The following is a 27,310-nucleotide window of genomic DNA, read 5'->3' as shown; positions in this document are numbered from 1 at the left end:
CATTCAGAAGAGCAATTTGAAATTATCCCCGAAGAACTATAAAACTGTACATACTCTTTGATCCAGTTGTGCCATTACTGGGTCTGTATCCAAAGGAAAGGAGGAAAAAGGACCCATATGTGCAAAAATAATTGTATTAGTTCTTTTTGTGGTATCAAAGAATGGAAAAAAAAAATGGAAAATGGGCTTCTGCCCATTGTTTGGGAAATGGCTGAACAAATTATGGCACATGAAGATAATGGAATATTATTGTTCTACAAAAGTTATGATAACAAGCTGATTATAGAAAAGCCTGTAAAGATTTACATGAACCAATGTATCTTTCCTTAATGACCTCTTGTAGTCTATCTAGAATTTAAATTGTCTCTCTGGATGTATTTTCCAGGTCATCTGTTTTGCCAATTAGGCATTTCACATTTTCTTCCATTTCCCCCCTATTTTTAGTTTATTTGATTGATTCTTGATGTCTCACAAAGTCTTTAACTTACATTCATCTTGTTCTAGTTTTGAATGTGTTATTTTCGTCAGTTATTTTTTACATCTCTTTCCATTTGTTTTATTCCACTATTTCTTTTTCAAGCTGTTGACTCTCTTATGCATACCTCTTCTCTTTCTTTCTTTCTTTCTTTCTTTCTTTCTTTCTTTCTTTCTTTCTTTCTTTCTTTCTTTCTTTCTTTCTTTCTTTCTTTCTTTCTTTCTTTCTTTCTTTCTTTCTTTCTTTCTTTCTTTCTTTCTTCCTTCCTTCCTTCCTTCCTTCCTTCCTTCCTTCCTTCCTTCCTTCCTTCCTTCCTTCCTTCCTTCCTTCTTTCTTTCTTTCTTTCTTTCTTTCTTTCTTTCTTTCTTTCTTTCTTTCTTTCTTTCTTTCTTTCTTTCTTTCTTTCTTTCTTTCTTTCTTTCTTTCTTTCGTTCCTTTCTTTCTTTCTTTCTTTTTTAGTTTTGCTTCTACCTCTCTTATTTGCCTTTTGAAGTTTTTTATGAGCACTTCCAAGAAGCTTCTTTGGGCTTGAGACCAATTTATTATCACTCTTTGAGATTTCTTTTGAGAACATTGTCCTCTGAGTTGGTGTTTTATTCTGCTCTATCACCATAGTAGCTTTCTGTGGTCATGGATCTTTTCTGTTTCTTGTTATTTTCTTTCTTTTTTTGTTGGTATTTCCTCTTTTTTTAACTTTTATGGCTGAGCTCCAGGGGTAAAGGAGACACTATCTCAAGCTTCCTGTGCAGCTCTGAGCCTTGGCTTTGAGCCCAGGGGCTCCTTGTGTTTGCAGGAATAGCTGTGCCTGCTTTTTTCAGGAAACAGCCTGGTTTCCCAGAGTTTGCCTTCTGACCTGGTCTGGAAGCTGCCTCCCTGATGTGCTCCTCTACTGAACTAGGACCTTGGGTCTTAGTTGCTGATTTATTGTGGCTAAGACCCTCTCACCGACTTTCCCAGAGTCTATCAAACCTGGGCTGAATACCGTTTTTACCCCAGTGAGACTGACTTTTCTTGAAGTTTTGTTTTCAGTCTATCTTGAGCTGGAGAATGGTTTCATTTAGTCAGAGTCTGTTCAGAGGCTTGGTTTCATATGCTTTTCAAGGGAAACTGGGAGAGCTGGACCAGCTTCCTGACTTGACTCTGTCACCTTGGCTCCACCCATAGTAACTATTTTATCAGAAGTTGAGACTAGCCAAGTAGTCTTATCTTAAATTGAGGAATTTTTAGTCCATAGCAACTATATCAACTAAACAAGAGATAGTACAATCTGTATCTGTGCAGTGTACACATTGTTAAAAATCCCACACCCTTCGAGGATTCAAAAGACAATCTGTTTCCCATTCAACAATTATATCATGAAATTTTTTATGAAGAAAATAAATACAAAATGAAATTCAAATCTTAGAAGACATGTCCTTAAATTATTGGAAAAAAAGAGTGATCGGGAGTCACAGAATAGGTATATGCTAGTTCTATTTAAAAACATTCAATAAGGGAGCACACCTACAAGTTACCAATATAAAATCACATTGAAGGAGGGCTGTAATTGGATGGTGATATTTACATAATTAGAAATCAATAGCTTAAGTGTTATTTAAGAATTTTTATTCCTGATTAAAAGTGATATTATATAAAACATTAAAATTTTGGATGCACTACCCTATTCATTCAATTATATAAGCCCTAATTTCTCAGATGGTTGTTATTTTGGTTATTGTCTAATGCTTTTTGTCTCTTTATTTGTTGTGGGGGGTTTTTGTTGTTGTTGTTTTTAATCATTCCTGAAGTCTTACTATTGACATTGTGGTGTTGCCAGTGGAATTCTTTCTTGGCTTTATTAGTAAATTTCTTGTATTATGTTGATTTGGACTGTAGAAATTTCATTTTAGGAATTGAAATGATGCACTCACATACAAAAGATTTTTTTATTCAGAAAACAAATTATACTATTTAAAAGTGCCTGACAGCTAGAAAGGTGAATTTTTTTGCTATCAGTTTTAAACTAGAGAAGAACAAACCTTGTATTAAAAAAAACCTACTGTAAACTTCTTTTCTAAATAATAAATTATGGTATTCTTAATCACTAGTTTTCTGAAACACTATATGCAACTAACTCACAAAATAAATTAAAGCTTTGCAGCATATAGAATCCACTGACTTATTTTCCATTATATCTTTCTAAATATAAATCCTAAGAAATGAATTAAAGAGATATTCTTCTTAATGTCTGTGATAATCTGTGTGCATATCCATGATCATTTTTTGGATGTATTTGGGATGCACTACAGTGTTTATAAAATAGATGCATTTTTTAAAATGAATTATGGGTAGATTTTAAACTCTGGGAATAAAAAAAAATAGATGGGATTGGAAAAGATGAAGAGGAGGACTTTAGGAAATAGGGATGAATGGCAACTAGAGCATAGTTAGTTCCAGAAAGGATTGAAATGGAAGAATCTTCTCAACGTTCTTTTGCGGGGGGATGTGTGTGTGTGTGTGTGTGTGTGTGTGTGTGTGTGTGTGTGTTAGAAAGAAGAATTTTTCAGTAAGGATTTAAATCATATCTATTTTCCTTGTATGTTACTTCTATTTTAAGAAAAGGGATTAGGTGGGGAACTGGGGGTGAAGAGGATGGAGGGAGGGAGAGAGACAGAGACAGAGAGAAAATTCACCTTTCTAGCTATCAGGCACTTTTAAAAAGTATAATTTGTTTTCTGAATAAAAAATTCTTTTGTATGCGAGTGCATCATTTCAATTCCTAATTTCTCTTCTGAGAAAAGGAGAGGAGAGGAGAGACAGTGAAGGACAGAGACAGAGAGAGGAAGAAGAGAGACAGAAACAAAAACACAGAGAGTTTAAAAGGAAAGAAAAAGAGATGAGAGGAGAGAAAAGGACAGAAGAGGAGAGACAAAGTGAGAGGAGGAAGAGAAGGTAAGAGAGAGACAGAGACACAGAGAATAGAAGAGGAAAGCAGAAGAGAAGTAAGAGAAACAAAGAGAGCAGAGGAGAGGAGAGAGACAAAGTGAGACACAGAGACAGAGAGGAAAGAAACAGAGGCAGAGACAGAGATAGCAACCGAGAATGGAAGAGGAATGGAGAGGAGAGGTTTGAAGAGAGGCAAAGAGTAAAGAGAAGAGGACAGGACAGGAAAGAGGAAAGAAGGGGAAAGACACAGTAAGGGCCAGAGATAAGAGAGAAACAGAGAATCAGAGGGGGATATAAATAAGGGGAAAGGGATGAGGGAGAGACAGAAGAAGAATAAATGAGAAAGGGAAGGAGAGACAAGCAGAGAAAGGGATGAGGCGAAAGAGAAGGAAACAGCTTTCTTCCCAACAAAAAGTGATTCCATTTTAAGAGCTTATCTCAGAATGGGATTCTTCAAAAATTACTTTTCAGAACCTCTATTTAAATTATTTCAGCTATTTAAATACCCCAGAGGTGTCATCAAGTTGTTTGGTTAGCCAATCAACTTCTTTCTTTATGAGTCAAAGATGTCGAGTCTAGTAAAGTTATTAAGATTGTATACCATCTTTAAATATTTTAAATTCAATCATGCATGCCCTTTAGCCGATTACTTAATTGAATTGTGGTGGGGGTGGAGAAGTAGGCTTGGAATGGAAACCTTTCACTTACATCTAAAACATGATTTATTCAGTCTGTTGTGTCTCATTCTTCACGACCCCATTTGAGGGGTTTCTTGCCAGATATACTGGAGCCGTTTGCCATTTTCTTCTCCAGCTCAGTTTTACATTTGTGAAAATAGGATTAAGTGACTTATTCTGGGTGACACAGTTAGCAAGTATCTGAAGCTGGATTTGAATTCAACAAGTTGAATCTTTCTGACTCTTGCCCTGGCACTTTATCCAGTGGGTTTTCTAGTTGCCCATAATATTAAATCCTATATTACCTTTCATCTATGATAGTAACCTTATAAAATGAAGACTTCAGTGTTGTCTTTCTAGCTTAAGTGTCACTTCCAATGGTAGAAATTATGTAACCATCATACTCCTTTTGTTATTTCCCATAACATGTCCCTCCATTCCCCATTCTGTACCCACACCCCCATAAATATCTCATGGAATTTAATACGATGCTGGGACATGATAATGCTCCATAAATACTTATTGAATTTGATTGAATGAAATTGCTAAGCTTTCAAAAAACTGTCCAGTTCATTTTGTCCTTCATTCAAATTTTATTTTATCTTCCTGAGGGGTAGAGCTTCCACTCACATGTATGTCTCTGGTAGTTTAGTGGGTTGGGTAAGTTCATTTATGTGTAATTTTCTAAAACTTGAGTCCTCCCCATATATTTCTACTATCACAAAAACTATTGGAAATATATAATAAAAGTTGTTTCTTTTTTCTGTGTAACAAGGCAAACATTTCACAAATCTTATTCAATTTCATTTATCACAGACTAGCTTTGCAATGCAATATGAGCTTTTCAGTCTGTGGAATGCATTAATAACCACATTAAACCCTCCCATATTGTGTGAGTTGTCAGCCATAAATGATTCCTTTAAAAAAACAATTATCTATCTTCTGCCTTTACAGTTTGTAAAATGCAATGTTAATTTATAAATGCTAGTAAATTTTTAACATAGAAAAGTTAAGTTTTTTAATCACTAGTTTGCATAGCTGAGAGTACTCAACTGAGTACAAGAAAATTAACATTTATTCAAGCCTAAATGAAATGTGCTGTACCCTCCTTGATTCTATTAAATGACATTATAAAATGTGTTTATGAAAGGTTTGTGAAATTATGTCTTATTTTAAAAATATATATATAATAAAATCAAGCTATCTGTATGTAAAGTTTACATTTTCCCAAAATATTTTAATTACTTAATTTAAAAAAAAATTAATTTCATTTAATTTTTTAAAATGTTGTAAGGCAATAGACAGGTATTTTGGTTTAACATTTGACAAGTGTTGGTTGATTTTCCAGTCTTGAGCATATAGTTTTGAATTCACTTTTTTCTTGGTCCTTCTAGTATTGACATTATTGTTTGGGATAGAGAAATTATTTTTTTTAATTTTTATTTATTTTATTAAAAAATAAAACCAGTAAAGGAAAACAGGTTAAGTTAAGCAAAGATATATTGACGTATACATATATAGATATATACATATGCACATACACATAGACATGCACACATATCTTTGCTACCTCTGCTAATTCTTTACTTTAATTCTTCTCATTAACTTGTCTTGCTATTATTTAATCTCTCCCCACCCATGGATCCCTTCTTTGTCTTCATCCCCAACCTTTTGCTTCCCCACTATACAATCCCTTCACCCTTATCTATTTATACATTTGAGAGAAATATCTCTTACTTAAGAAAAAAAAAAAAAAAACTTGATGGAAAAAGTCCTCATTTTTGTGGTAAAATAAAATTTTATTACATTCATATAATGCAATTTGTTCAGCCATTTGCCAATTGATAGAGTTCTATTTTGTTTTCATTTTTGCTATTGGGGAAAAAAACGTTAAATATATTCATATATGAGTTTTTTTCCTTTTGTCTATGACCTCATTAGAGTATATGCCTAAAGACTGTGACATTAAGTCAAAAGTGATGTATGATTTATTGACTCTTTAGATATACTTACAAATTGTTTTCAAAATGGCTGATCCCAGAAATCATAATTCCATTAACAATTTTTAATGTCAAATCCACTCTAACAATTGCGATTTTCTTCTTTAGTTATATTTATCAATCTGAGTGGATATAAGATAAAACCTCAAAGTTATTTTATTAATTATTAGTGACTTTGAACATTTTAATATGATTGTTGATAACTTGAATTTGTTTTTTTCAGAATCATTGTTAATATCCTTTGATCATTAATGTAATTGGAATTGTACTTTCTCTTACATATACCTGTATTATTTATATTATAAATACCATGTATTTATATATGTTTTAGATACTGAGATTTACCAGAAAATCTGAAGTGAATATTTCAAACAATTAGATAATATTTATTAAGTATCTAACTTATCTATTAAGTAAGTCCAGATACTACATTAGCAGTTTTTTTTTTTTTGTTTGTTTGTTTTGTTTTGTTTTGTTTTTTCCCCTGGAGTTCTTATTCAGGTAGTTAGTATCCTTTTGTTTATTTAACACTGTAATACTATGTTCAATTGCTTCTAGCCTTTTTATTAAAGCTAATTTGTTCCATTGATCAACTTTTCTATTATTTAACCAGTACTAAACTATTGTGATGATAATTGCTTTGTTGTATAGTTTGAGATCTGATCATCCTAAGTCTACTTCCCTCCTCCTTTTTTTTCCCATTCTTTCCTTTAAGACTTTTGACCTTTTGTTTCAGCAGATTAATTTTGCTATAATTTTTTGAGATGGTGATAATTTAGTTGACATTTCATTAGGTTGATAAAAGAGTTTAGGAAGCATACTGTTTATTATTGCAATATAGCTAAACTATGAGGCTTGTTAGGTTAAGGAAAAACACTTTTTGAAAGGTAAGCCAGTAGTTCTATATAGCTATTTGTATCTTCATGTAAATTGGTTTATCTGATGCTTTCTGGCGAGCAAATTTTGGTAATGAAAGAATGTGAGAACACTGGGTAGAAAGAGGGAGAGAGGGAGAAAAAAATTAGTATTTAATGCCATAAAGTCTAAGTGGAATGGTTTGGAATGCCAAAAGAGAACTTTCATAGTTTTTTTTCCCCCTAGGTATAACCCTACTTACCAGGATGAATCAGTTACCAATTATTTATTTAGTACTTATTATATTTGTAGGAAAAATAAGTTTCATGTTTTATTGTCAATAGGTAATCAGGATTGTAATTGGGAAGATTTGGGTTCAATTTCTGTCCCCAACATCTACTGACTATGTGACGTTGGGCAAGTCATTTAATTCTCAGTTTTCCAGGCAACTGTCTGACACTCTAAGTTGTAAAGCAGGAACTAGTTTTCATATGTAGCTGGACAATTTTTTTATCTGGAATTGCCTATAAGAGTTAATCACGGTCTGTGATAAGACCGTGAGTGGTGGACTGTGCTAGGAAGTCTGGGAGGAAAAAAAAAAAAAACAGTTGATGAGAGAACTTAATTTTGAGGGAGTATTTGAAACAATTACAGATTAAGAGATAAAAATCAAGTGTCTCAACGTATATAATACAGAGAAATGCTGTGAAAAGATCAGGAAAATAAGATATCTTTGAAATTGGGATAATCTGAAAAGGCTTTACAAAGTTCCTAGAATCACTCATGTTTAGGTGTGGAAACAACCATTGAGATCATCTAGGTCATTTCCCACATTCACAGATGAAAAATCTGAGGCAAACTAATTTAGCTGAGGATTCACAGGGACTAAATGCCAAGCAAGGAGTTGAAACCAGATTGTCCTTCTCCAAACTCATTTTTATAAACATGAACTGTATTTTGGATAATAGAACAAGTGGAGAAAATATCTTAGACATGAAGGACTATCTAGCAACATTAATTTCATGTTGCCTTCCTTTTCTCAGTGTCTTGTTAAAATCTTAATTCTGGTGAATTGATATATTGGGCTATATAGTATCACCATATAATGAAGTAGGGAAAAAAAAAAACAACATAAAGCAGTTTTCTTTTAAATGACTGATGACTGAATTGGAAAGTATTATGAGTCATAGGACTAAAGGCCAAGGAATCAATCTTATGAGAAGTGTCTAGAACCATTAAAAAAATACTCATGTTGAAAGTTTTATGTTGGGAAAGTGGAGCAGAAATCATCTTTTAGCATTTGTCACATAGAACTATTTCTTTGAATTATAATTCAAAATAAAGTATCTTTCAAATCTCCCTTTTTGGTAGGATGATTAGTTTAGACCTAGAATCAATATTAATATTTAATATAAAATGTCTCCCATTGTTAATTTCTATGATGCCGTCTCTTCAGTGAATCACTTGTTTCCACTCATATCCTTAGAAGAGAAGTTTGTGACCAAATTCAATAAAATAAACAAATTAAAATACATAAAAATGTTACAAGGCCAAGATGAAGAATGATCAAGAATTATGATTTAAAGAAGCTCCTTCTATGTAAAGATATTAGAAAAACATTTAATTCTATTTGTTATATTGGAACGAACCTGGGATTAGTAGTCAGAACCCTTGAGTTTAAATACTTTTTAAGCCATCTACTATATGAACTTAGAAAAATGGCTCCACTTCTCTATGTCTAATCAAGTGATTTCTATTTTGCCCTGAATTTTATAATTTAATAAGTAATTGAAATGAATCCCAGGATGCTATAGCCTAGAAGACCTGGCTTGAATCCTGAACCTGACACGTAGTGGCTGTATGACAATGGACAAAACATATAATCCCATAGTGTCTGAGGAAATAATGTCAGACTATAAACCAAAGAGAAAGTGCTCATTGGCATTAGTAAGAGGTGAGAAAAGTGACAATGAAATCACAGATTTTCTCTCAAGTCCCATGAATTAAAATGAGAGAGAGAGAGAATGGATACAATTCATTATATTTTATTGGCCACTACAGAACATCAGTTTATTTTTCCAATCATTGTTTGGTACAACTAAAAATTATTTTTTTTTAAAAAAATCAAAATTTATATAAAGAATACATTATATAATTCTTTAAAACCATTATAATCTCTTAACTATCTTCTATACACATATACACACTAGTACACTCTGGGTAAATCATTTAATTTTCTTTTGTCTGTTTTCTCATCTGTAAAATAGGTATAATAACACTTCTTTTGAATTTATTGTCTGTTAAAACTTGTATTTTCAGACAAACTGATGTCTATATTTTTTCATCATATGCACACCGGTTCTTTCTATAGAATGTAAGCTCTGAAAGTACAGCCAGCAACTATGTAACCTTTGTGTTTGTATCTCAGTATTTAGCCCAGTCACTGACATGTAATAGAATGGAAATAAATGATTGCTGATTAACTAATTGAAAATAATTCAATCGTTTTCCAACTGTTTTATTTTTTGAACGAAGAATTCCAACTGATTCTGAAATGCCCTATCAATAATATGCATGCTTATATGTTAAGTTTGTGAGTTCTTCTCCGACTTCCTTTGTAGTATTCTCTAGTGACATAAATCACGTCTGTTTATTTTTTCTAGTTTATCTTTACCCAAATATTCTACATCTACATCTATTTCTCAGTTTTCCTCATAGACTCTATTTATGGAAAGGGGAATTGATCCCTCCCCCAAAATCAGTTGAATTAATCACAGAAAAAGAGAGACATGTAAATGAAGTAACAAAGTGTTTATGTTAAACTAAGTGTGTGTGTGTGTGTGTGTGTGTGTGTGTGTGTGTGTGTGTGTGTGTGTGTGTGTGTGTTTTGGGGAAATTCTGTCCTATGATAACAATAAAACGTGAAGTATTCTCTGATAAAATTAGAAGGGCAGTTACCCTGTGACTAGGCAAAGGATGACCATGTGCCTTATGACCATTAAAAAACCAAACTTGCTTTCCAAAGACACTGTGATGGAGTCAAACATTTTGGAATATACCTCATCCAATGATGCAGCAGGATATTTGAGAGAAGAGAAAGGAGATTTTATCTTTTTTTCCTTTCCCTCTTCATACCATGGCATCTTGTGATAAAACTACTGACTCAGTTGAAAATATTGGATCTAGTAGAAAGTTTATCATATATATATATATATGTATATACATGCAAATGAATACATGTGCAGACATAAATATACACAAGGTAAGAAGGGGAAAATTGCTTCAACATTAGGTAATCTATGGCAACAGAGAAGAGAATCAATTATAAATTCAAGAAGAAAACTGGCTTTGTCAATTTAGAGTCAATCTGTTTAGTGAAATAGACAGGGATCTTAGCTGAGTAAATTTGATAGGAGTGATTATTTGCCCAATAGGGATCAATTCCAGAATGCCACAAGAAAAGAAAGTAGATCATGTCCCTGAAATATCGGAAACATTATTTGCACTGACTATGTGTTCCCTGCACAAATAGTTTTCTGTTAGAGAACTCTAAGATTCTATTCACTCTCCATAGTTATTTTTTGTGTACTTCTGGGAGAGCGAATCCCAGAATTATGAAGGTATTGTTTATTGAATTTTTCTGCACCTGCACGTAATAAGTTATTAATAAATGCTTATTGCCTGACTAAATATCTTTGCTTTGGGCTAATTATGACTGTTGACTGATGATTGAAGGTAAACTAACCTGTGGGAGCTCATGAGATATATAGTTCAAAGAATGTTGACTGGCACCAGGGAATACTTTTCTCACTGTGGATCCAACATCCAAATCTACATATGCTAAGTTGGGAAAGTATTCCAGAGGAAGTATTGTATTCAAATGCATTTACCTTCCTCATGCACAGCACTCTTTCTATTCTCCCAATATAGTTTGCCTCTTGTTTCTTTTGAATAAGGTTTGCTATTCTAGAGTCAGTGTGCAATTATGATTCTTATCCCATCATATTTTCATTATGGCTATGACATCAATGTTGACTCCTTGCATTGGGATTGTTAGTTCAACGTGCTTTATAATCACACAGGAGTATTTGGCTCAACTGTTCTCAAGGTTTGTTGTATGCCTCCTGTCCTATCTTCCAGCAAGTGATATTCTTCTTCCACAGATCTCTTTTATAGTAGCCAGCACTCTGCCTGCTTTCCTTGTTGGTTTACATGCCCAGCAAAAGGCTAAAATTACAGTTTGAAGAAGAGAATATAAAGAAAATAAGGCAGAAAATTTTAATTCACTTCTTTGAAGAAATTTCCCTTATATAAAATCACTTCAGTTCTCAGAAATTGCATTTCCTCCTCTTTAAACTTAAGAAAACACTATTTTTTTTTTATCCTTAACACACAGCCCCATTGTGGAACTCAAATAAGATCAATAATATAAAGTTTATCATACATGTATTTCAAATACTATAATAGATTTGGGATTTCACTCATTTGTATATTCCCTTCAGTAATACACATTGAAAGTCATTCATTTATCTAGCTCTCATAACTAAGTTCACCACCTGATGTCTACTCATTTTCCTTGTCTATCCTTACTTTCTCTTGACATTGAGGATAACAGTGGAGCTCTCTGACTGTCTCTATTCTTTCACTTACCCTTAGCATATAACCAGTCCATTTTCTCTTACAATTAAGCATTTTCTTGATGGTATCTTTTACTTATATTCTTCAAAGCAAATGCAGTGTTATATAAATATGTTATATTTTTCATCTAATAGAAATAAATAGATCATCAATGCCTTGGATTTTTTTGTTTACAAATTTGAAAGGTAACTTTCATCTTTAAAGGAACTGTCATTTGGGAAAATCTCTCTCATGATAATTATTTTTAAAGAAATGAAAATTGTGGAATGAATTATATGTTAGATTCAAAACTGATTTAATGACTATGACTGAATTACATTAATTGAAGTATAGATTTTAACCTGAAAGGAGAAATCTCTCACATATTAAATACTCCAGAGATTTCTGCTAAGTTGTGTGCTAGCCTCATATTTTTAAGAATAGAAGGCAGATTTTTTAAATTATAATTAAAAAAAAACCCTGGAATTGGATAGGTAAAAACACTGAGTAGCAGAAACAGGATTCCAAAAGAAATTGATAGATCATAACAGTGGGCTACATGTAAAAAGATTTAGTAAAATTCAAATAAATATAAAATCTTACAAAAGTTACAAATCAACTTTATAACTAGAATAATGGGAGTATATTTGGGCAACTCTGTGTGGAAAAGACTTGAGGATTTTAGAGTATTTTAAATTAAGTGTCAAGGGCATGGACCATGATGGCTAAAAAAAGTTATTAAAATATTTTGCAGCTTTAAGAAGATATTAGCTAAGTCTAGTGAGGTAAGAGATAGATTATATTTTGAGTAGACCCGGGGAATTATATGTAATTCTTACATTTCATGAAGTAAAATTAATAAGCTATATCTTATCCAATGCATGATTACTAAGATGACTACTCAAAACTTTTTCATAAAAATTCAAACAAAAAGGAAGGTTATTCTGGAGAACGACGACTTGAAATAGGCATTAGTGTTGTTTTGAGAAGAGGGATAGGGTTATTTTCTTTCTATTTTTATATTCAGAGGAATAATGGGTGAAAGTTGCAGTGAAGTGGGCATCTTGAAAATAGAAATTTCAAAAAAAACCTTTCTAATAGTTTCAGCTTCACAAATGTATAATCGACTATTGCATAAAACAGTAGAGAGAGGCTTCATAATCACTTTCACCTAAGTAGTGTTTGTACATAGTAGGGAGCAGGGAATACCCAACTTAAATATGTATGGGATACAAACTAAATAATAACCCTGGAGAATTCATTTAATCTCCTTCCCTACCTCCCTTTCCCCTCCCCTTCACTGCCTTCCCTCTCTGTGTCTCTGTCTCTGTCTTTCTGTCTCTCTCTCTGTCTCTTTCTTTTTCTCTCTCTCTTTCTGTCTCCCTCTCCTTCTCTCTCCCTTCTTCTCCTTCCCTTCCTCCCTCCCTTCCTTTTCTCCGACCTCTCTCTCTTCCCCCCCTTTCTCTTCTTTCTGTCTGTTTTACTCTTTCCCTTTCCTTCTCCCTACCTCCCCACCAAAACACCCCCACTCCACCCCCACCACTGCTTCTTTTTCTCCAGTAAAAAGAGAGAATATTACTTCCTTCACAGGATTCTGATGAGGATCCGATTGCATAACATGAAGTGCTTTGTAAACATTAAATGAATGCTAGCTATGATTATGGAGGGCATTCATGTTGGACAGGATCATTTCTGAGTTTCATACCAATTCTGAGATTGTATAATTTTTATATGTTGAATTTGATAGGAATCTATTTGCTGTCACAGTATTTTCAAAGATATCCCAATTATTTCATTTTGTGACTCAATTTTATATTTAAATAATTTCATTTTTATGTAATATTAGGATTTTGGATTTAGGTACCTGGTCAAATTATAGAATGTCAGCTAAAGGAAAAATATGATTTGATTAACAGAACTTTGCTTCCCGAGGATATAATATTCTTATCAGATTATTCCTGTTGGTAACAAATATATTTGCTGAAGCATGTCTTTACTAAAGAGAGTTGACAGATTTTGGCCACCAGAGTCCCTGCCTTTATCTAATGCTTCTTGCTTTTACTCTCCATATCACCACTAATATGTTATTACTTATATTCATTTGAAAATGCCATTACATAAAAGGATGTTTTTCAGTAATTAAAAAAAATACTTTGAAGATAAAAAATTTAATTGCAAACTTCTAACAAGGTGAAATGATTTCTTCCAGGTATTCAAAGCAATGAATATTCCACAAATCAGGAACCCTTCACTGCCTCTTCCAGAAGATATGCCTAAAGCTTATTCTGCGAAGATTGCTCTTCTTGGTGCTGGGCCTGCAAGTATAAGCTGTGCCTCCTTCTTGGCTCGATTAGGCTACTCTGACATCACTATATTTGAAAAACAAGAATATGTGGGTGGTTTAAGGTAATGACTACATGCATTTTATGTTTATACTGTATGAAATGATGGAGTCAAACAATGTGAATATAGTTGGTTCATGTTCCTATAGAAACTACAGACTTACAGATGGTATTTTTAAATTTGCATATTGCAAGCTCTCAAACTTTGTATAAATTAGTTTTCACTTTAAAATTTTGTACTTGGCTGCAAGTTCTGTTATTTAAAATTTCCTCTGTCTCATTTCCTAAATGCAAGGTTTACTCCTGACAAAAATTTTTGATTGGACAAAGGCACAAATGAGTCCAGTGAAAAATTTGTCTTGCATCTTTTTGACTTTTTTTTTAATATAGTACTAGTGATTGTTAAGGAACACAAACATCAGAAATTGAAATCTTTAGCTTTAGAAATCATTAAAATTTATTTATGTATGTATTTGTTGTTTTAACTTAGGAAGATACAAGCAATTAGGGGCAGGAGGCGACTGCTTGTTTTTGTGTTGCCAATGTCTGAAATACCATTTTGTACGTTTTCTGGGTCAGAAGATGAAATTTTATGGGTTGGGATGCCAGATTTGGTTTAGGGAGTTCTCTAGTGACATTTTTTTCTGCAATGTGTAATCTTAGGACATTGCCTGGGACACCAAGAGGTTCAACAGCATGAACAGACTCAATATGTCTAAGAAGTCTAATTTGAGATTAGATTTTCATTTCAAGTCCAGCTCTCCATCCACTTTGCCATATTGCCTCTCTTTGTACTTGATGCATATAGGAGATGGAAAATAGTGTTTTTTTTCTGAATGGCAAATTTCAAATGGGTTAAAAAGCATAATGTTCCTTCAGTTTGAAATGCCTCAAATCACTTTAAGAGGGGGAAAAAAAGCCAAGTTTATTTAGGAAATGTTATAGCAAAGTAGGGGAAAAAAAAGAAAAGCAATAAATAAATAAAATAAAACAAGGGACTTGTAACCCAGATATGAGTTCTAGTTCTTCCTGTCATTTTGTGTTCTCATGAATTCATTATATATACAAAGTCACTTAACCATTTTTCTCCATTTTCTCATTTTTAAGGTACATGTTAGACCAAATGACACCTAAAGTCTCTTTTAACTCTAAATTTATGTTCTTAAAACATTTAATCTCTCAATCTCATTTTCCCCATCTATAAATTAGTAATATTTTATCTAACAGAGTTGTTGAGAAAAGCTTTGAAACCTTAAAGCATTATACAAATATTGACTACTTATCTAGAAATAATCCAGTTCATACTTAAACAGTGTCTGCCTCCTAATACTTCATCAATCCACATTATCATTGTAAAACATTTAAATCAAGTATTAATTGTTTTGTTTCTATCCACAATCTCACCATAATTGGAACATTAGCAGAAGCTATCATACAAGAGTGGTCATTTCACCTCTCTGCTCTTCAAACATCCAATAGGATAAGTCTAGCAAAATGAAAATTTGAAATATAAAACAATACAGAACATAAATAAAAGATATAATAACACGAATCATAAGCAGAAGATTTAATAAATCAGAGGAAACTATTACCATTCTTCTCAATAGATGTCAATTAGTTTCTTAACAGTTATTTTATTTCCATTTCTTTGAAATTGGCAATGCATAAATTAAACATATAGCTAGTAGTGCCATCTTCTGCAGTGTGTTCTGGGCAGTGATCAATACCATAATATTTTTTAAATGTAGTTCTTACTGCACTTTGGTTCTGAGCTGTAAATTTCATATATTTAATGATCACACAGAATAAATTTAATCATACTGTCACTGTAATTTTTGCTTATGTTTTCCAAGTCTGCTGGCAACTCCCAATGCATGCTAATGTATTTTAACTTTTAAAGAACAGCTAAATATTAATATGCTAAAACCAACATCAGTGATCATGAATACAAAAAAAAAAACAAACCCAGTATTTTATTGAGATATAAATCATTTACTATTGAGTGGACTTCTTTGAGAACATGACTATTTGTCAAGTGACGATTATTTTATGGTACTATTGGCATTTTCCTATACTCTATTTTTTTGAACATCAATCCCTTACTATAGGGCATCATATAATCTATAGAGGCATATTTATTCATTTAGAGAAGTAGTGGGCCCACCTCATGATTTGCTAAAAAAGAATGAGGCACTTTCTTTGTGAGTAAAAGTTTACCACAGATTTATTCATTTAAAAGAAGAAAATCCGTAATCTCTTAGAAACACATGCTGTAAATGAAGTATTTGTATACTTTTTTCAATTATACACATGAGTGAATATGTAAATTTCTAATTTAAACAACATAAACTTTATCCTTGCCTATTTACTGACCAATTACAAAGAAGATCTTTGCCCCTATGTTGCATTCATAATTTTTTCGCTAGAAGAAAAACAGATCTAGCTTCAAAATGGGTCATATTCAGAAATTTATTAAGGAATATTTACATAGACTATTTTCCTAATAGCTTTTCTTTACTTATTTTGAATCAGGTCATAAAAATTAGTTTTATTTTGTGTCACTTTCAGTAAGGCTATACCTTTATATAAAATTTATTTTTTTTCATTTGTATTCTGTTATTATTTCTCCCAGGTTACAGAGACCAAACATGTTTTCCTACTTTTTTTCTCCCTCCTTCTTTTATTTTTATGGCAGAACCTAATGGCTCACAATTATGTGGTTTATGATGACTTGTTTTAAGGTCACTTCACAACAAAGAAATTAAAAGAAGCTGGTGGTTAATGCAGATTTTTTTTAAAGATGGAATTTAGCCATAAATGGTGCTACAATTTCCTTGTTAATTTATGTTCTCACTTACCCAGTTGATTTTTAATTTCTGGTCTCTTAAAATTAAAGTGCCTAAAAAGATTAAATTATCTTCATATTTGAAATCAATTGTCTCAAAGATGTGATGTCAGGTTTTATCTTTCCCTTTCCTCTGAATCTAAACAGATTTTTCCTTCCCAGGTGAATAAGTATTATAGCCAGTTTTAAAAGAATTGCCGAAGTTGCTAAAAAACATCATTGCCTTCATGTTAATACTTTACCCATCCCTTAATATAATCAATAATGTTTCCTCCTGTTCCAACTATCCTGAAATAATTTTAAAAGGGTTAAATGAACTTGACAGCAATAATGAAGAAAATATCATGTAAGTTGTTTTCTAAATCAACATCTGTTTTTTCAAAGAGCTGAACAGAAAAATAATAAGCATCTTTTAAAATATCAGTTGTCCTGATGTTTTTCTTTGCTATTAGAATTCACATATCATAACATGTTCACTACAGCTGATTCTTTTTCCCCACTTTGTTTTTTATATGAAGGAAATAGGTTGATAGTTCTAGTAGTGACAATTATAATTATATTTTATGAATTTATAATTATCAGCACCAAAAGTTTTTTTCTAAAAGTTAGTATAAACAAACATATGACATATCAGCACTATGTCTGAAAAATAAAATGGCTTGTAGACACAGGCATATCTGACTTATAATGTATGTAATGGGGAGAGCATTTGAGGGTTGAATTTGATTCCTGACATATTTTCTTAGCTGTATGAGCCTTACCAAGTCATTTAAATGTTCCATCTCAATTTCCTTAACTATAAAGAGGAATTTTAGTATTATTTAACTTACTAGTCTAGAAATTATGCTATGAGGAAAATGGCTATATAAATATAAGCTATTATTAATAATAAAAAGAATTATGTAGAAGTATGGGTTGGTATAAATCATATATTAGTACTTCAGGACTTTTAAAATTAATCACCACTCCTCTGTATAAAGAGAGCTACTGGTACGACAGTGGGAAATTCCTTTCAACAAATGTTCAGTTTATCAAAGGAGCACAGAAAAATGGGGAAAGACTAATTTTCATTAACCTACAGATTTAAAGTCTCTCTAAGTCTTTTCCAAATGTTCCTTATAGCAGTGAGCAATATAACAAGCCTTTAAATACATATAGAAATCTCTGGGGTTTCTATACTCATCATTAAACCATTCAAGAGATCCCTCTACATCCCTGAAGATTCTGTAAGAAGAATCTTGTAAGTGCATGAAGAAATACTTTACAAACGAGGACAGCAAAAACAATTAGGTGAATGAGAAAATGCTTCCAAGTACACATTTTAAGCCAGGAAATTGCTTTCTAAATGCAACTCCTCAAGTCTATCGAAACCATAAGAAAAAAAAAAAAGAAAAAGAAAAAGAAAGTAGAATTCTACATTTTCCTCATGAAAGAAACTCCCCCCAAAATGAAAATGGTTATAAATTCCACATATAAAATGAAGAATCCTATGTGAAAAAAATATGCAGCCAAAATGAAATATTCTAAAGGAATCACAGACCTGGATGTTACTAATAAAAACTAAGAAAATTGTGGAATATGTTATCCCCAGAAGGTAAAAGTTACAGGCTTACAACTAAAATGAACTTGTCCTGTAAGATTAGTATTATCATATGGGGGAAAATATTTTACTGGGTTAAGGGACTTTCAAGTATTCTTAATACCAGATCTGAGTTGAAACTTTAAAAATATAAACACAGGATTCAGAAGAAACCTAGAAAGTTGAATACCTTTGAGTAATCAGAAAGTGCTTTTTAGTTGCATAATCAACTTATCATCTATTCTTTTTTTTTCTTTTGGGTTGGATGAATTTTATGATATAAATTTTCTTCTGTGAAGTGTTTTGATAGAATATCAAAAGTTCTGGGATAAGGTTTCATTGTCATTTTCTTTAATGAAAATGTATTTTGTTTCTATCATGTGTTCTTGAAATTATTCCCTTTAAAAAGGGAAAAGAAACAAATTTGTCTTTGAATCCTAATGACATGAATGGTCACTGAAGGAATTTTAAAAGACAGGTGAATTTGCAGTTATTTATTTGTATTTTGGTGGTCTTATAAAAGGAAAAAAAAGAGAAAGAAAATTGAATATTTTAGGGAAGAAATAAGGTAGTAGGAGTTGGAACTTACTATGTATTGTGCTTAGAGTACCAAAAAAAAAAAAAAAAAAAAGAATATATAAGAATGGAAACAGAAATAGGAAGAAAGAATCACATGCACCTCAATCTAATCTGAATTTTAAGAAGGGTTTTCATATAAATGAACAAATTTGGGGGTAATAATATACCAAACTCAATAAGAAAGAATGGGGCAAAGGAAGTTTAAGGAAACTAAAGGTGTTTTAACAATGGTAGAAGTTGTAAGATGATTGTCATTATCAAAATATGGTATCTTAATGTCAATTCACACGTGTTGAATTAATTCTCTGTTGTCATCATCTGTGTCAACAGATAAAGAAAGGAAGAAGTATAATAGGTTATGGTGGTGGGAAACATTTAATTTACAATTGTTGCATACATGTGGTAAACCTCTTCATGCATGGTGGAAAATAGTCAAATGTTTTAGAAAGTAGAAGCTAGCAAGATGTTGTTTATAAGAATGAAACTTAAAATATAAAGATTCACACTTAACTAAATGTGAGCTGCTAGAGAATTTGTCAAGCTTCTGGTATACTCAGACAGGGAAGGGTAATAAACATAATCTTAAAAAAGGAAAAGTAAAAATACATAAAGACAAAGGAAAAAATAGGAAAATTACACCATGTTTAGAGGCACCATATAAATGACATAATGCAAATATAATAGTGTTATGTAAAATATGTATTTGTATTATTATATGAATATGCTATATATAAATTGGGACAATTAGTCCAATGGACACAGAAGGCCCTGGAGTGAGAGGGATAAGAGTTTCTTAGACTTTTATTATCTGTGTGATTCTGGACAAGGCACTTAACTTTGTTTGATTCATTTCTATCTGTAAAACAAGCTGTTGAAGGAAATGGCAAATTACACAGTATTTTAGATAAGGAAATCCTGAAATGCGATCATACTTAGTCTAACATGTTTGAAAAACTATGTGATAAAAATATATAATTTTATATAGTATATTGATATATAATATATAGTGGAATAATATATTTAGCATTATACACATTATATGCCAATACTATGTATTATACACATATGTCATACATAGTAATTGTGTTATTTCATTTTTCTTCCTTAATATGCAAATATATATATATATGTATATATATATATATATATATATACATATACATATGTGGATTTTGTTAATAAAAGAGTCCCAGACCTGGAGAGGGACCTGAAATGATACAATCTGGTCACAGATTACATAGTTTCATTGTCTGAGAAAAGGCTTGCAAGGGAAAGAAGATCTTGGAAGAAAACAGAAAGAAAGGGAGAGTTCTCACTTGCTCAGAGAAAAGTAGAAAAAATAGGTAGATAATATAATTTCTAGAGGCTTCTGAGCAAGAAGCAAGGTTAAGGAAGAAGCCATATGTAGACTGGATAGTCCATGATGTTTAGAAATTCCTGAGCAGGGTTTTGAGTCTGCAGCTTCTGCTCAAGCTTGCCCTTGAGCTGTTTGATTTCTGGCAGTTACAGGTATGTCCAAATTTGGCTAGAATTCACATGCAAAGGATCACTAGTATGTCAAAGAGCTTTGAACTTCAGAAATCTTTCTGACTGATTGTTATATAACTCTGTTGTCCTGCTGCCCTATGAAGAAGGGAAGTGTAATAGTATGGTTATTACAGAACCTATCTTAACAAAATAGTATATACATATATGTGTGTATCCTATATGTGTGTGTGTGTGTATATAATATGTACATGCAGGTATAATACACATTGAATTGAAAAAGCACCTAAATAATTAGAATCTGTATTAAAAATACATGATAATCTCTCTATACATACCCCCTTTTAAGTCTAAATACTTCTAACAAAAAATATCCTCAAGAAAGAAATTAAAAATCTGAATAGAACTTTATATAGTTAATATATCTATGTGTTTTTTGGATGTAAAGAGATAAAAGTTCAGATCTATGCATGACATACCTTTATACTTCTTTACAAAAATTAACCATGTGCTAAAGTGTTAAACAAATGTAGAAAAGAGTAATATTAAGAATATTCTTAATTTACTACAAGAGAATAAAAATATAAACAATAATGTTATTTGGAAAAATGATTCAAATTTAAATGCAAACTAAGTAATCTAAAATAATCAATGAAACAAAGAACAAATTATAGAAATAATAGAAAGTTTCATAAAATAAAATTACAATAACAATATCATATATCAAAACTTCGGGCATCCTACCAAAAATTCTCCATAGGAGGAAGTATTGTCACTAAAAATTATAATCAACGAAAAGAGAATGAACTGACTGATTAATTAGTATGCAACTAGAATGATGGCAGACAAGCAAATAAAAAACCCAACTAAATATAAACATTATTTCTTCAAATTAAATATTAATAATAGAAACAAAAGTGGCTCAGTTAGAAATACTAAAATCTGACTAAAAAAAAAAGAAATAAAATATTAGCCAATCTGATTTTTTAAAAGGGGAGAAATTACTATTATCAAAAATGAAAAAGTATATTCAGAACAATTAAAATAGAAAAGTATAAAAACTATATCAACAAAATTGAAAACTTATATGTATGATTTTTTCAAAATGTAATGAACAAATTAACAATGAGAGAAATAGAATATTAAAATAATATCAGAATATATATTTGAAGAAGTCACAAAGGATCTTTAAAGCATTTAATAGAATCAGTAGATTTTCAAGTGTTGTCCATAAAATATTGAAGGTAAATTACTATTATATTAATTATTTGCAAAAAAGAAAAATAATGATTTTCCAGAAATTTTTATTGAAACAAGTATGGTCTGATAACTAAACCAGGAATACATAAATCAGAGAAATAAAATTATATCTCAATATCTCTAATAAATATTGATATCAAAATATCAAATGAAGTATTAGTAAAGAAAGTTTAAACAAATATAGCAAAGATTAAGCATTTCACCAAAAATGCAGTTAAATAACAGGAAAAATAACCATAATAGCCGATATCATAACAAAAATAAATATAATATTACATTATTAATAACACCAAAGCATTTTAATAAAATGTATTAAAACATCAAAAATCATCACTATAAATGGACCATTGTTAATTTTAAAATATTTCTCAAAAATGAAGAATAAGTCTTATATTATATATAATAAAAAAGCACAAAATGTCTTTCCAAAAAAAAAAAATTGAGATAAAACAAGGATTTTCTTTATTTGTCAATTCCACAGGAAGCATTATATCACAGTAGTAGTAAATAAGCAAAAAGGAAATGAAATATACCTTAATCGATCATCTAATTGTTTGGAAAACAAGAGACAATTAAAAATAATTGAAATAATTAGTATTTTCACCAAAGTATTAAGATATAAAGTAACTTCACACCAGTTACCAAAGTTTATATGTATTAAGCAAGAAAACACAGCAGGAAGGAATATGCTGGGGAAAAAATCACATTCAAAATAATTGCAAAACGTATAAAATATTTTGGAGTTTACAAAGAATTATAATTTAAATACAATTACAAAAGACTCCCTATAGAAACAAAGATAATAGACTTCGGTAGTTATAATAGATAGATATAATAAAAATCTTTTCAATTTTAGTGATAAGGGAAATAGTTAACAAAGGAAAATATTACAGCAAATTTCTCTGATTAATTTGTATAGACAAGATATATTGGCTATTTATTCAAATATATATATATAAAAGACCCATTTCCCAGTCAGTATATGCCAAAAGATGTGAGCAAACAGTTCTCAAAAGAAGAAAAATAAACTATCAACAACCATATGGAAAAATGCAATACATCAATAATAGTAATATGAAATTTCAAAATGAACATATGTATGCCCCTCAGATTGGCAAAAAAAAATGGAAAATAGCAATTATTCTATGGACTTATATAAGACAAATATGCTAGTACATTTTGGGCAGAACTTTGAAGTGGTGTAGCTATTTTGGAAATCATTTTGAAACAATATCCAAATCATTATGATCATACAACATCTTTGATCTACTTTATAGCTAGTTTTATATCCCAAAGAAAATTGGAGATGACCCAACCCATATGTAGAAAATTGTTCAATGTTCAGTGTTATTATAGCAAATACCATAAAACAATCAAAGGAGTACCTATTAATTGGGGAAAGGCTGAGGAACTGTTTGTTAATATAATAGAAAGTGATAAAATCCAGAGAAATCCAGAGCTAAAATGTATGAAATGATCTAATGAAGAAAAAAAAGAAAAGAATTCTGAATATGTATTTTATAGGACTTTGCTACTCTAATTGACTATATGATTCCAAAAGACCAAAAATGAAAAATGATTCCTATATCTTAACAGAGGAACGATGAAACAGAAGTACAGAGAAAGAAGTGTGCATTTTTAAAAATAACTAATTTATGGACTTTCTTAAGCTTATTTATTAAAGAGACTTTTTTATTGAGGAGAGTAAGAATTAGGAAAGGAAGGCAGAATAGCAATAGCAATCGAAAAAAAAATAAAAATCACTTTAATGGATAGAAAATAACAATGGGTTTTAAATAGAAATAAGCAAACAGGGAAGTTTTGGAAGTAATATTGAATTTGTGATGCTTGTATGTATGTGTGCATATTCACATGTATGTTTATGTATACACACAAACTGTCATAAAGAGGTCAACATTTCATATACTTTCCTCTTTTCTTCATTATATTTGTAAATGTTCATATTTGTTGAATCTAGAATAGCAAAAACGAATTTAACCTTTAAAATGAAAATTATATCATTTGACCACTTATCTCTTGAGGAATGTTTTTGGTAGTTATACATTTCATTAAATTGCCTATTTATTATAGATAAAAGGCCCTGATTGGAAATATGTGAATCAATTTTTTCCTCCAATTAGCAACTTCTCTTCTTACTCTAGTTACATTAATTTTATTTGTGACAGCTCTTTAATTTCTTCTAAGCAAAATTATATCTTTTGATTTTTTTATGATTATTTCCTTGTTTAGTTAGTAATTCATTAAGGAATTCAATAAACAGCAATTAAATATAGCTGACCTAGTTTCCTTATAATTTTTCTTAATTTGTAAATTAATTGTATTAATGTGAGTTGCAATAAACAGGTGATATAGCTATTATGTTTATTTTACTATGTTGGTGATCCAAATGTAATATATCAAACTTAGTTATAGCCAAAATGCTTTCCAATTTTCCCAGTAATTATTGTCATGTAGAGAAGTATTCTCCAGATAATTTAGTTTCTAGTCTTTATTAAACATTTGTTTGTTAAGCTCAGTTGTTTCCAATACTTTCATGTACCAGAAGTCTATTCCAATGATCCATTTTCCTTAAATCATTATCGAAAAATTTATGAGTCTAGCTTTATAGGCTAGTGAAATCTGTTTTATTTTATATCCTTTCCAAATTTTTCATTTTTCCATTAAAATTCTAGATGTTTGTTTTTCCAAATAAATTTTATTATTTTTTCATTAATTCAGTAGGTCTTGATTATTTAATTGGTATGACATCAAAACTACAAATTAATTTAAGTGGTATTTTTCTTTTGGTTATAGTATAACAGATCAGCTATGAGCATGTAATACCACACTTGTTCTTGAAGTATTTGTTTAACATGTTTTGTAATTAGAGAGAAAGTATGTGTGTGTGTGTATGTGTGTATACTTATAGATAGAGAGATGGACCTCCCTTTCTCCCTCTTTGTATCCATCTATCAATGCATATGTGTGTGTGTTTGTGTGTGTGTGTGTGTGTGTGTGTTTGTGTGTGTGTGTGTATCTTGAATGAAAGTTAATAGATTGGTACTCACTTATTTTATGTAATTATAATTTCTTACTATTTTAAATTATTTTTGTTAATTACTGCTAGATTGTGTTATCCATACATAAAAATGCTATGATTTTTTTCTGAGTTTATTTTGTATGTAATATTGTCATTATGGACAGGAAGATATTATGGAAAAGGTTAAGTGACTTTAAGTTTCCATATTACTGGTTAATAATTCAGTTACTATTTTGACTATTTTGTATAAATGGAAATTTCATAAATGTTTTTAGGACATTCATTTTACTAGAAGTTCATGATAAAGATTCTTTTTTTTTGCTTCAACAAACAAATTTTATAAAGAAATTAAAAAGTTACTTTGCTTTAATCTTATGCAAAAAAAATATGTTGTACTCTTAAAATGTTTGTGTGATGCCCAAAGGTCCTGCAGTTTTAGTATAGGCAAAAACTGTTTATGTCAAATAGGATTATCTTATCATTGTGCTGAACTGGAGACATTTTGAAGCTTTCATAATGTAAGATTAGTTACCTTTGAAAATAATTTTTATAGAACATATGCAATATAACTTGTAATTCTCTAAACAATAATTATGACTAGCATTTAGACAAAGATATAAATATTCATAGAAGAGGATAGCCCTTTGATTTTGTATTTCATTCTACTCTTCCCTCCCTTCTTCCCTGCATCCTCTCTCTGTCTCTCTGTCTCTATCTCTTCTCTGTCTCTCTCTATCTTTCTCTGTCTCTGTCTCTGTCTCTCTCTCTATGTCTCTCTTGCTCTTTCTCTCTTTCTCTGTCTTTGTCTCTCTCTCTCTCTCTCACTGTCTCTCACTGTCCCTCTGTGTTCCTCTCTCTCTCTGTCTTTGTCTCTGTCCCTCTGTACTTCTCTGTCTCTCTGTGTGTGTGTTTCTGTTTCTCTGTTTGTCTCTCTCTAGCTTGCATGCTTCCTACATATAGACATATATAAAATATATAGTATATATCATTAGATACAAAATTTAAGTGATTCTTGACCATTAGTTTTCCCTAACCTTTGTTTCCATTTGCTTACTTCATTTTCTTCACATATCATTTTCCTCCTTATAACTGTTATAGGCACTAGTGAAAGGCTTTACAATGTGAATACTAATTTGAACTGTCTTTGGCACTCATTAAATGATGTGAAAAATGCCCTTGTAAAACAGTAAATGCTCTCGAATAGGTCCTTAGGTCTTTAATGTTGATCGATAAAGACATTTTGTCATTTCTTTATGATTGGTAATTGTTTCACAAATTTTTCTTTATCCTAGTACAAGCGAAATCCCTCAGTTTCGGCTGCCATATGATGTTGTGAATTTTGAGATTGAGCTCATGAAGGACCTTGGAGTAAAGGTAATGAAAAAATCTAACCTGTTTGTATATAGCACAAATGAAAAGGAGTAAGTACTCAACTGAAGATTAACAGCAAAATGCCATACACATTTGTAAAGAACAATTAAAAGCTACACTAGGCAGCAGCAAAAAGATGCTCCCCCTTGCTTAGGGCATTTGTCTGTCTACTGTCTGAATGCCACTAGTCTGGAAAAGGGCAATCAATAGTTCTCATCTGGCATGCCTGCATGTGATTAATTGTCTGTAAGAAACAAATTCCTAAATTGCTTTAGGGGTTCAGTATAGCTAATGGAAGGATTTGATTTCTTTAATCAAGTTTTTTCAAGTTGGGTTCTTCCTACCCACCTACCCCTCAAAAAAGTCAAATTTCATTTTTACTTGTTTCTTTATTTTTTTGCAATCAATTTCACAGAGAAATATTTTACTTATTGTATGCTTAAAATTAGAATTGTTAATAGGATAATCTACCATCAACATAAGCAGGAACTCAATAACTTAAAAAGCAACACTTCAGAATGTTTTCTTTATTTATTGAAACAAAAGACTTTGTTGTTCTAATAGGGTGTATATTATGTTTTAAAATAGAACTCCAGATGCTGCTATCCTTTTTAATCAATTAGGAATAATACTCTTGAACATATTGATATTTTAATTCAAATCTTTTAAGTTTTCATAACAGATATAACACAATACATTAATAAAGTAACTTGATTTGCATAATGTATTCTGCAACTACAAGTAGGAGGTGTTTTGGAAAGTGTATAACAAAATGCTCATTGCCATTGCATTTAGCATCCTAAATTATTTCTAATAATTGAAGATAAAAGACAAAATCTATTTCTATTACCTTGCATTTATTCTTTCACAAGTACTTGAAGAAGAAAAATCCTTACATTGACAAATAACAAGTAAGTAATAATGGTTGAAAAGTAAGAACATTGTAATGAATACCATTCTTTAAGAAAAAAAAAAAGAAATCTTTAAAATGCTAATAAATATTACTTTATGGATTACTCTTTTTTATCAACCAATATTCCAATTATTTCTAGTCCCCATTAGATTTACACACACACAACATATACAAATATGTATATAGATACATATATATTACACAAATACATAATATATGTACTTTTTTCTATGTGTATGCATTTCTAGAGAAATTCATGGAAATTGATGGAAATCCATTTATACCATAGAAACTTAGAAAATTAAAATCAAAAGCATAACTAGACCAAAGAGATCTGAATTTCATTG

General features: G+C 30.9%; 1 protein-coding gene across 1 annotated transcript in view; it reads left to right on the top strand.

Annotated features, from left to right (window-relative positions):
• Nucleotides 1–27,310, top strand: part of DPYD (dihydropyrimidine dehydrogenase) — a 956,758-nt gene that overhangs the window by 286,055 nt on the left and 643,393 nt on the right. The window contains exons 6-7 of the mRNA XM_074262758.1: nucleotides 13,759–13,955; nucleotides 25,972–26,053. Coding sequence (XP_074118859.1) covers nucleotides 13,759–13,955; nucleotides 25,972–26,053 — 279 coding nt within the window. The remainder of the gene's footprint in view (nucleotides 1–13,758; nucleotides 13,956–25,971; nucleotides 26,054–27,310) is intronic.

Source organism: Sminthopsis crassicaudata, chromosome 4, assembly GCF_048593235.1.
Source record: "Sminthopsis crassicaudata isolate SCR6 chromosome 4, ASM4859323v1, whole genome shotgun sequence".
Taxonomy (NCBI): Eukaryota; Metazoa; Chordata; class Mammalia; order Dasyuromorphia; family Dasyuridae; genus Sminthopsis; species Sminthopsis crassicaudata.
The sequence above is the reverse complement of the archived record's forward strand: the minus strand, read 5'-3'. Positions and strand labels throughout refer to the sequence as shown.